This window comes from Gorilla gorilla, chromosome 12, assembly GCF_029281585.2.
Source record: "Gorilla gorilla gorilla isolate KB3781 chromosome 12, NHGRI_mGorGor1-v2.1_pri, whole genome shotgun sequence".
Classification (NCBI taxonomy): Eukaryota; Metazoa; Chordata; class Mammalia; order Primates; family Hominidae; genus Gorilla; species Gorilla gorilla.
Window position 1 is genome coordinate 36,335,318 of NC_073236.2, and position 12,178 is coordinate 36,347,495.

General features: G+C 39.8%; 1 protein-coding gene across 20 annotated transcripts in view; it reads left to right on the forward strand.

Moving 5' to 3' along the window:
* The window catches only part of INPP4A (inositol polyphosphate-4-phosphatase type I A), a 153,669-nt gene that overhangs the window by 78,978 nt on the left and 62,513 nt on the right, over window positions 1–12,178 (forward strand). For all 20 annotated transcript variants that reach the window (XM_031007953.3, XM_055378456.2, XM_055378457.2 and 17 more), the window contains one exon: window positions 10,186–10,304. In XM_031007953.3, coding sequence (XP_030863813.1) covers window positions 10,186–10,304 — 119 coding nt within the window. The remainder of the gene's footprint in view (window positions 1–10,185; window positions 10,305–12,178) is intronic.

Genomic DNA, 12,178 nt, shown 5'->3' on the forward strand with positions numbered 1-12,178 from the left:
ATTTAACAAAAATTGAGCTAAAATGATTGCATATGGAGAGAGAATGACAGTTGGTATAATTTGAGTTAAAAATCCTCATCCGCCTATAAATCAGGACATTTCTGAATCTGGTGAACGAAAAACAGTAATATAGTCATGTTAATTGGGCACATGGAGGAAGAAACTGCTTTAAAAAGTAAGGATTAATTTTATATAAAGTGAATTTTACCCCAGTTTTTTTTGTTTTTTTTTTGTTTTTGTTTTTTTGAGACGGAGTCTCTCTCTGTCTCCCAGGCTGGAGTGCAGTGGCACAATCTCGGCTCACTGCAAGCTCCGCCTCCTGGGTTCATGCCATTCTCCTGCCTCAGCCTCCCGAGTAGTTGGGACTACAGGCACCCACCACCACACCCAGCTAATTTTTTGTATTTTTAGTAGAGACGGGGTTTCACTGTGTTAGCCAGGATGGTCTCGATCTCCTGACCTCGTGATCTGCCTGCCTCGGCCTCCCAAAGTGCCCAGATTACAGGTGTGAGCCACCGTGCCTGGCCACCCTAGTTTTTTAAAAAGCGAGGAGTGGGAGCTGGATTATTGAATGGACAAATGTGTTGACTTTTAAAATAAAACTTTAAAATTTTAAAAAAGTATGTTCATTGTAAAACCTTCAATACAGAAAATGTTGCAGAGAGGTAGTCAGTTACCACTTTGGTATATATCCTTCCAAATATATATGTTTGACCCTCACAGAGTACTATATGGAGATTTTGAATGATTTTTGGTTGTGGAAGTATGGAATTATTTCCAAACATGTCATCCTAGTGCTCTTGACATTCTTTTTTCATGTGGCAAAATATCTTTTTTAATATATATGGGATCTGCTTGATCATTTTAAATGCCTTCATAGAGTCTCTTAATAGAGCTGTGCCATACTTATTTTAGCCAGTCTCCTACTGCTGGACATTCAGGTTCTTCCCAATCTGCCATTATAAACACTATTACAGTGAACGTATTCATACATAGATCTTTCATACATTTTGCTGATTATTTCCTTTGGATATACTCTTGAATATAGCATTGTTGAATCAAATATATGCAGTTTACCTCAACAGCATTTATTTAGTGTTTATTCAGCTGGGATTACAGACGATCAGGTTGGAGAGACAAGGCTTACATATCAGAGGTGTGTGGTCTCTATGGAAATATGCCAAATGAATGACGTAAGTGAGCCTGCAGGCTGCTCAGAGAAAACTTAATGGAAGCTATGGAACTTGAGCCAGGAATCAAACCCTGGTTGAAATTTAGATGGGCTGGGTTGGGGGAGGAGGCCAGGAGAGAATGTCCCTTGTACGAAGGCATGTTCTGAAGGTGGCCATGGGACCATCAACCCTTAAAGTAATCTCAGTCTTCCCAGCCTTTGGCCACCTGCTGTACCTTAAGTCTGTCTGCCATCATTACTGCCTGAAAGACCTGAATATTCCTACCTTGCGTAGGTGTCAAGAAAACTCACACCTGTTAAAAGGGCAGGTAGAGAGAGGCCACAGGTCATTTTAGGGTACTTTGTAACTTGAAGAGACAAGTAGATAATCAAATTAGGGAATTCCTGTCCAGGCAGACATAATAGAAGAAACAAAAGAGAACTTAAAATAGTAATAAAACCTTGAAGCCGCTAGAAGAAAAATAGGAGAACTTTCAAACTCAGGGTAGGCAAAGATTTGGACAGAGCACAAAAAGCACTGTTTGTTTTAGTTTGCTACTGCTGCCATAACAAATTACCAGAAATTTAGCATGTTAAAGCAATATAAATGTATTATCTTACAGTTCCCTTAGATTAGAAATCCAGTGTGCTCACTGGGTCTTTGCTTAGAGTCTCACAACACCAAAATCAGTGTTAGCAGGGCTGGATTTATTTAGAAGGCCTCTGGGGCCTATTTCGTATCTATTTCCTTGCTCATTCACGTTGTTGGCAGAATTCAGTTGCTAGTGGTTTTAAATTTTAGGACCCCATTTTTTTGCTAGCTATCAGTTAAGGCCCGTTCCCACCTCATAGAGGCCACTCACATTCCTCTTGTGGGCTTACAGTCCTCTTCCTCCATCTTCAAAGCTGGCAGTGGCAGGTCTAGTGCCTTCCATGCTTGGAATCTCTCCCGCCTCTTCTTCCATTGTTATATCTTTATGATTCACCCTAAGGCCTTCCTCTTCTATTTTTAAGGGCTCCTGTGATAGATTGAGCCCATCCGCATAATCCATCTGAAGATCACTTAATCACATCTGTAAAGTCCCTTTTGCCATGTAATGTAATCTATTCATAGTTTCTGAGGATTAGGACATAGATACTTTTTGTCAGGGAGGGGCTTCTCTGCCTACCACTCCCTAAAATTTAAAAAAGATACATTGAATTTCATCAAAATAAGAAATTGCTGTCCATAAGAGACATCACTGAGAAAATGAATAGATGAACCACAAACTGGAAAAAAATATTCACAACATGTATACTTCACAAAGGACAAATAAATAGTAAACAACCAAATTTTTAAAATGAGCAAAAGACTTGAGCAGACACTAGACAAAATAAGTTATACAAATGAACAATAAGCACATGTTAAAATGATGCTTAACAGCATAAGTCATCATGTAACCACAAATTAAAACACATCTATTAGAATGGGTAAAATTAACAACAACAACAACAAAAAAACAAAACACTCTACCCAACTGGAATTTTTATGTATTGCTGGTGGGAGTGGAAAATGATACAAACACATTGGAAAACTGTTGGTTTCTCATAAAGTTAAATATATTTTACTTGTATGTAATTATGCAGAAGAAATGAAAAAGTGTTCACAAAAAGACATGAACAACAACATTTATGTCACCTTTATTTAATAGTTCAAAACGGAAAACAACCCAAATGTCTGTTAACAGTAGAATGAATAAATTGTACAATGGAATATGACTCATTTTTTAAAAAAGAATGAATTATCAATACATGTAACAACACAGATGAGTCTCGAAAACATTCCATTTGTATGAAATTCAAGAATAGACAAAAGAATAGTGATGGAAATCAGAAAATGCTTGCAAAACTAGGAGATTTGTACAAGAGGGAACTTTCTAGTCTGATGAAAAAGTTGTGCTATCTTGTTTTGATGGTGCTTACATGGGTGTTTATGATTGTTAAAGCTCATTGAACAGAAAAACCTAAGCTCTTTGTATTTTGTTGTATCCAATAAATAATGAAGGTTCATGAAGATATATGAGAAGATATTACAGAGAACCAAAATTAATTTTTGAAAATAAAAATCAGTTTATTAATTTTAAACCACTAGTTGACATTTAAAAATAAGAATGATGAGGGCAGATATGGCAGAGTGAAGACTTCCAAAAATCTTCTTTTCTATAAAGGCAATGAGTATACTGGCAAAAATGGTCAAAATCAATTGGTTCAGAACTCTGAAAATTAACAGAGGCATACAGCACTCTGGGTAGCATTTATTTAAGAAAAATGGTGTATTAGTCTGTTCTTGCAGTGCTATAAAGAAATACCGGAGGCTGAGTAATTTATAAAGAAAAGAAGTTTAATTGGCTCATGGTTCTGCAGGCTATACAAGCATGGCACCAGCATCTTCTCAGCTTCTGGTGAGCCCTCAGGGAGCTTTTATTTATGGCAGAAGGAAAAGCGGGAGCAAGCATCTTACATGGTGAGAGAAGGATTAAGCAAGAGAGGGAGGAGGTGCCACACACTTAAACAAACAGGTCTTGCGTAAACTCAGAGCTAGAACTCACTCATCACCAAGGGTATGGCACTAAGTCATTCATGAGGGATTTGTCCCCCATTATCCAAATACCTTCCACCAGGCCCTACCTCCAATACTGGGGATTACCTTTCAGCATGAGATTTGGAGGGGACAAAACATCCAAATCATATCAAATGGGTTCTTAGTTAGAGAGCTTTATGATGTTTGAACTTGCCCTGTTGCTATCGTCCTCTCTCTAGCTCCAAGTAGACTTTAAAGGCAACATCTTTGATGTTATAGTGAAAATCAATAGCCTAAAAGTCCCTGAAGGGGACAGAATGGGGTTGGAGATCCTACAAAAAGCCCCTTTCTTAGAGAGTTATCATTATTTGGCCTGTCTGGCAGTTCCCTGGAAAACCCCACATCTTGTACCTGCCTTTATTTGGCTTAACTCAGAATCAGTGACAACAGCTTTTTCCCTGAGAATGTTTGTCAAAAACAATCACTGTCCATTTTTTAACATTGCAGCTGCCAGAGGTAGTAGTAACAGTTGGAGCAAACAAAAAGCTAACCAAAAAAACCTTAAAAGGGAAAGCTGAGGAATGAGATATTCACAGGGAGATTTGAAAAGCTCTTTCATATTCCTGGGAACCTCAAAGGCCAGTGAAGGACTGTGCACATGTCCAGAGCTGTGTGCATACTAAGGAGACGTGAAAAGGCCCTAAACAATTACCTGAGATTGACCCTGAGGTTCTATGCAAGTGCAAATGAAGGCTAAGACAGAGTTATAAACTGCCTTCCTGAACATTGAAAATGCACCCCAGTATACACACAGGGACTCTTAGCTACAGCAAAGGTCTGTGATTCTGGTATTTAAGGAAATATCTGTCCAACCATTATCTGACTACTAACCTAATGAAGCAGTCACTTCAGTGGCCACACATGACAAAGAGTATTACTTTACAGAATTAGATCAGAAAAGGCACTGAAGAAACAGCCACACAAAAGAGCAGCAACAACAAAGCTTGGGGAAGGGAGAGAATCTAATTCCAGAGATCTCACATTATATTATTTAAAATGTCTAGTTTTCAACAAGAAGTTATGAGATGTTGCAAAAAAGAAAGTATGGCTCATACACAGATGGAAAAAACCCATACAGTCAGTAGAAACCATCCCTAGGAGGCACAAATGTTTAACTTAGTAGACAAAGATTTTTAAATCAGCTATTTTAAGTGTGTTTAAATAACTGAAGGAGACTATGTCTAAAGAACTGAGGAAAGTGTGAGAACAGTGTCTCACCAAATAGAGACTTGAAGAGATAGAAACTATAAAGGTATCTAAATACAAATTCTGGAGTTCAAAATTATAATAACTGAAATGAAAAATTCATTAAGAGAGGCTCAACTGTAGGTTTGAGAAGGCAGAAGAAAGAATCAGCAAACTTGAAGACAGGTCAATTGAGATTATCCAGTCTGAGGAACAGAAAGGAAAAAAGAATGAAGAAAAATGAACAGAGCCTCAGAGACTTGTGGGACACAATCAAGTGCACCAATATACATATAATAGGAGTTTCAGAAGAAGAGTAAATTGAGAAGGGGGGAGATAAAAATGTTTGAATAAATCATGACCAAAAACATCCCATGTTTGATGGAAAACATGAATCTACATATCCAGGAAGCCCAATGAACTCCAAGTAGGATAAACTCAAAGAGATCCACACTTGATACATCATACTCAAATCATTGAAAGCCGAAGACAGAATCTTTAAAACAGCAAGAAAGGAGTGACTTATCATGTATAAGGGATCATCAATAAGAGTAACAGCTAATTTCTCATCAGAAACCACGGAGGTCAGGAAGGTGGTAGGGTGATGTATTCAAACTGCTGAAAGAAAAAGACAACCAAGAATTTTCTATTCGGCCAGGCGCAGTGGCTCATGCTTGTAATCCCAGCACTTTGGGAGGCCGAGGCAGGCAGATCACAAGGTCAGGAGATTGAGACCATCCTGGCTAACACAGTGAAACCCATCTCTACTAAAAATACAAAAAAAATTAGCTGGGCGTGGTGGCAGGCGCCTGTAGTCCCAGCTACTCGGGAGGCTGAGGCAGGAGAATGGCGTGAACCCAGGAGGCGGAGCTTGCAGTGAGCCGAGATCGCACCACTGCACTCCAGCCTGGGCAACAGAGCGAGACTGTCTCAAAAAAAAAAAAAAATTTTTTCTATTCATCAAAAATATCTTTCAAAAATGAATAATCAATATGTGGTGTGTTTATACAATTGAATGTTATCAATAAAAAGGAACGAAGTACAGATATTTGCTAGAGTATGGATGAACCTTTATAATGTGCTAATTGAAGAAGCCGGATACAAAAAGCCACCTATTGTATGATTCCACTTATATGAAATATATGGACTAGACAAATCTATATAGACAGAAAGTAGATTAGTGGTTTCTTGGGGGACCAGTGAATGGGGGTAATGGGTTTGGTTTGTTGCTTTTGGATTGATGAGAATGTTAAGGAATTTGTGGTGATGGTTGCACAACTCTGAATGTCTTTAAAAAGCCACAGAACTGGGCTGGGCGCAATAGCTCATGCCTGTAATCCCAGCACTTTGGAGGCCGAGGCGGGTGGATCACGAGGTCAGGAGATCGAGACCATCCTGGCTAAACGGTGAAACCCCGTCTCTACTGAAAAAATACAAAAAATTAGCTGGGCGTGGTGGTGGGCGCCTGTAGTCCCAGGTACTCGGGAGGCTGAGGCAGGAGAATGGCGTGAACCCGGGAGGCAGAGCTTGCAGTGAGCTGAGATCACACCACTGCACTCCAGCCTGGGCAACAGAGTGAGACTCCATCTCAAAATAAAAAACAAAACAAGACAAAAAACACAGAATTGTATACTTTAAGAGGGTGAACTTTATGATATGTGAATCATATCTTAAACGTAGTAAAAATCAAAGCAACGCTGCTGAAAACTCGTATTAAATCTGTGAGGGTAAATGAAGGAACCATCTCACAGTTCAAGTACAAAATAACAAGAAAGAGAGATTGTTAATGAAGAGATATGACAGATTTGGTAGTTCTAGTATTTGATTGATAGGAGACCTAGAAGCAGAGAGAGCTGGAAAGAGGAGTAGCAGCAAGCCAGAAGCAACAGAAGAATTCTTTCCAGAGGGAAGAATGGACTTAAGACTCAAGAATATTCCAGCTGCCAGGCATCTCCTTATGAGACTAACAAATTCTAAGGAGAAAGAAAATCTTTTTCTAGATAAATAACAAACATCAAATCTACCATAAGGACAACTAGAAAAAGTGAAAAAAAAAAAATCTGAACTACCTGGTCCATGCTACCAGAGAACTGATAGGACAATAAAGAATCTGAGAGTAGAGGCTCACTTATTCCCTTGAGGGCTTACAGTGGTTCCCAAGAGAAAGGATTAGATGGATTAGACACTAAGTGTCTTTAGACAGTGTCTCAGTGAGAAGTGACAGGGATTGCTTTCTAGGGTCCGTTAGGGGAAGGATACTTGTTGAAACCCCTCTCACTTTGATCTAGAATCCAAAAGGCTAAATCTAAAACTCTAGAGTAAGGGAACCAGAAGCAGGTGTTCATAGGGACTACAGGTTCATTAAGTTTCTGAAAGTAAATGAAAATATTTTAGAGTGCTAGTGCTCCTTGGAACCTTGCAGAAGTAGTTACAAATCTTGTCTGGAGAAAGCACCATCCTAGACCTCAAATAATTTCTACAAGCAATTCTTAAAATATAGTGTTCAGCATAAAATCATGAATTCTCAGAAACATGAGATAAGAAATATGAACAGAAACAATAAACATAGAAATAGACCCAAAGGGGCTGTATATATTAGAGTTAAGAGACAGACACTAAAATAACTGTTATTGACTATATGTCTTAGTTAATAGGGGCTGCTATAGCAGAATATTGTAGACTGGGTGACTTAAAAAGTAGAAATTTATTGCTTACAGTTCTGGAACCTGAGAAGTGCAAGATAAAGATGCTAGGATATCTGTTGTCTGATGGGGGCTAGCTTCCTGGTTTGCAGATGGACGTCGTCTTGCTGTGTTCTCACATGGCAGAGAGCAGAGCAGAGGAAGCAAGCTCTTGTGTCTCTTCTTTTAAAGGCACTAATCCCATTCATGAAGACTCTACCCTCATGACTTAATCACCTCTGAAAGGCCCCACCCCTAATACCATCACATTGGGATATAAGATTTCAACACATAAATTTTGGGGTTTGTGTCAGAGGACAGACCTACTTAAAGAAACTTTAGGGGGACACAAACATTCAGTCATAACACTAGGTAAAGAAGAATAAGGACATTATTGAACATTTTCAGAGAACTAGAAACCATAAAAAGAACCAAATAGATATTCTAGAATTAAAAGAAAAATTTCAAGAAGCAAATTTACAAAATGAAGCCAGAGCAATAAAAATAATGGAAAAAAAAATCAGAGGAGAGTAAAAACAGCATAGTGAAGGTCTAATGTTACATTTATTTTGTGTCTTTAAGAAGGAACACAGAAAAGGGTCAGAAGCAATATTTATAGTTGAGCATTTCTCCCAAAGTAATACAACAATTCGCAGAACAAATAAAAACAAATGTACCTAGGCACATCATAATAAAACTACTGAAAGCCATACTCAGTGGGAAAATTATAAAAGCTACCAGAAAACACAACACTTAAAGTAGCAACAACTAGACCGACCGCTGACTTCATAACAGAAAAAACAGAGGCCTAGACACAATATATCTAAAGGGCTTAGAGAAAATGACTACTTAGAGAACATTTCCTTCAAGAAGTAAGGTGGAATAAAGACATTTTCAAACCTTAAAAGCTGAAAGAATGTCAACACCACACTTACAGTATAAACAGTGCTAAGAGATGTTCCTCAGTAGAAGGCTGATGATTCCAGATGGACGTTCACCAATAGAGAAAGCATTGAAAATTCAAAGACATAAGATTTGGGGTAAACATCTGGGTTATAGCTGCATGAATAGCAACTATAGAAAAACACACACACACACACACACACACAAATGTGTATGCTAACAAAAGAGAGACCTGATATGGCAATCTTAATGTCAGAAAAAGTGTAATTAGAACCCAAAAGAGCAGATCGAGCTGTGAACAGTGGTTAGTTAGATCACCACAGGTCCTTTCAAAGGATGGAGATAGCCAGCAACTTACTCTGAATGAACATGAGAAAGATATCTTCCCAGCTAAACTCTCCTCAAAACATGCCAAGGTATTGCTCTCCCCCACCCTTCCAAATTCATATCTCCTCCTTCCCTCTTTGTATTTTTCAGTCTTTTAATCTCTCCTTTTTTCTCCCTGTTCTTTCTTTCATTTTTATTAGTGTCTTCCTTCATCCCATCACTCCTCCTCTCCCTGAATTTCCTGTGCATTTGTCTCACCTGTTGTGGACACAATAACATATTTTTAAATTGGAGTTAATACGTTTTTTCTATTTTATTTTAAAATTGCGATAAAATGTACATAAAATTTATTATTTTAACCATTTTTAAGTATACAGTTTGGTGGCATTAAGTATAGTCGTGTGTCACTTAATGGTGGGGCTACGTTCTGTCAAATGTGTCATTAGGTGATTTCATCCTTGTGTGAACATGATAGAGTGTACTAACAGGATCCCAGATGGCACAGCTTCCTAGGCACCTAGGCTACATGTATAGCCTGTTATTCCTAGGCTACCAACCTGGACAGCTACTGTACTAAATATTATAGGCAATTGTAACACAATGGTAAGTATTTGTGTGTCTAAACATAGAAAAGGTAATGTGTTTGTGCTGGGACGTTAGGATGGCTATGACATCCCTAGGCAATAGGAATTTTTCAGCTCCATTATAATCTGTGAGACCATTGTCATATATGTGGTTTATCATTGACTGTAAATGAACAATGGCTCACTTAAAAAAAAAAAAAAAGAGGAGCTTTGTTTACTTTGCCATAGAATTCTAATTTTCTTCCAGCATCCATCCATCCACCTGCCAAGACACGTGGGGCACCATATGCTCAGAGTCAGCCACAGCAGTCACAGGATGCAAGCATGGGTAGCTCTGTCTTAGATTTCATAGACTCTGTGGCTCCTTCACTCAGTTGGTTAGAGTTGGAATAGTTACTGAGGTCGGACTTGAAGGGTTGGACCTATATGAGATTTCTGGCTTTGTGTTCCACTCCATGGACATGGGAAGCCCCCGTCAGCGCAGCCTTTCACTGAAGTTATGACATTGCTGTCTTGGAGGGTGGCGGGGAGGGGGCGTGAAAAGAGATTGTTTCAAATTTAAAAAATCACTTCCCTGTGACAACTGACGATGTGATCGTCTCATCTCTTTGAATGTCATTTACTCTTTGTGCTTTCTTTGAATGTGTTTGGAACACAGAACTAATGAGAGTCTGGTTTTAAAGGATTCATTTCTTTCCCATGTTGATTCTGTAGCTTGCAGTGAGCTGCATACTCCATCGCTAGATCGAAAGCCAAATAGTTTTGTTGCGGTGAGTGTCACCACCCCTCCTCAGGCATTCTGGACGAAGCATGCACAGACGGAGATCATTGAGGTGGGTGCTGGTGGTCTCTCTCTGAGGGGCTGTGGGACATGCTCTAGTGGTGTCTCTTGTCCTGATGTTCAGTTACTTGTGCATCTGTAGCTGAAGCTGTATTTACGTGAGTTGCTGCTATTTTCCCATGGGTTTTCAGTACATTGATATTTTTCATCACATTTACTCATCTGGGTAGCATTTATATTGCCATATCCTTTACAGTTATTGATTAACTGTTGGCAGCTTGTTTTTGAACAATGATCCTGTAAGCTTCATTGCCTTGTAAGAGGTAAGACCTAATTCCTTCTTGTCACCTCCAATTGGCTGCTACTTTGCAAGAGTGGTGCTCATTAATCAAAGCTTAGAAGAGTATTAACTATTTACCACCCTCTTGTCCAGACATACCCCTATTTTTGTTGGTTTTTGTTTTTACAGCCTTTTGAGTTTTGTGTCACATGTTTACTTTTCCCACTAAGTTACATGATAAACATTTATGGATAAACATTTATGGATGATCCTTTTAGATCATCAAGCACATTACATAACACTAAGTGTAGGAGTTGGTGGCATGAGATTCTGCAGAGTTTTATTTGTAAAGTGAAGAATTATCAAACTTAAACTGCATTTCTTCTTCTTCACCAGTTGTGCATTTTGGAAGCTAGCCCACCCTTATCAGTCTCTTAGAAACTTATTTCCAAGTTCACATCAACAATTCTGCTTTCTAAGCAGTTGTCGAGTACTACCTACACATCTAGCATAGTGCCAGGCACTGAGGATGATACAGAGCCCACCAGGGCACAGTCCCTGCCCTGAGGAATTGACCAGCTGGTGGGTGGGGAGGCAGAAATGAATATGGCTAGCCCTATGCACAGCAGAGTATGGGAAGTATTGGAGTAGGAAGGTGAGGAGAGCACCAGGAGGCTGGGATCCTGTCTGGCTGTGAGAGTCAGAGCAGGCTTCCTAGGGTGGGGGCTTCATGAAATTCTACTTCAGTATGTCTGGGGTAGGGCCCAAGACTGCATTTCTTACAAGCTCCCAAGTGATGCCCAGGTAGCCAGTCGGGGGACTCCACATGAAGAGCACACCAGAGTTCTGTTGTGGCTATGCAAATGTGTGACCACAGGGAAGGATCATGCAGGTTGGGGTCTGACTGTATCCTGGTCAGTGTGTGAAAGGCACAAGTAGGAGAGCAAGGAAAGAAAGCCTTGAAGGCCGTGGAGTTTATCAGCAGATGGTAGTGAGCCAGTGTAGGCTTCTGTGCAGGGGAGTCACCTGACCAGATGTCCTAACTTGCATAGGACAGGCATTTGGGGGAGTGAGAGTTGGAGGGAGTGGAAAGAAAGGAGCGTATGACAGAGACTTTGAAGGTGGACCTTGCAAGGGGAGTTCATGATCACTGGATGGTTGAGAACAACAGAGAAGAAGGCACCAAAGTGAATGCCCGGGCTTTTAGCCTGCTTGGAAAGGGAGTCAGAGGTGGCCTTAGCCAAGGGCGGGTGGAGGGAGAGATGAGTTGGTTGAGGCTGCAGCCCACCCAGGTGGAGCTGTCCAGTCAGCTTGACCACCTGGATCTGGATCTCCAGAGAGAAAAAGGAGCCAGAGGCCCAGGGAATGGTGGCTGTGATAATTACCGGGTGCCTGAGAGAGTATGGTATTATGGGGCTTTGGAGGACATGGCTAAGCTGCCAGGAAATAGTCACCTATGATCAAAAAACTAGTAGCTGATCCTAAAAAAAGGATAGCTTTTGAAAAGTCAGGCTTTAATTATTCCAAACACAGGCTTCTAGAAATACATAATAAACCACTTAAGCCATTCATTTTCTCTCTTTCATCTCCTTATTTGTACGTCTTAAAGGAATAACTCAAAGTAGTAGGTTTACATACACATTACA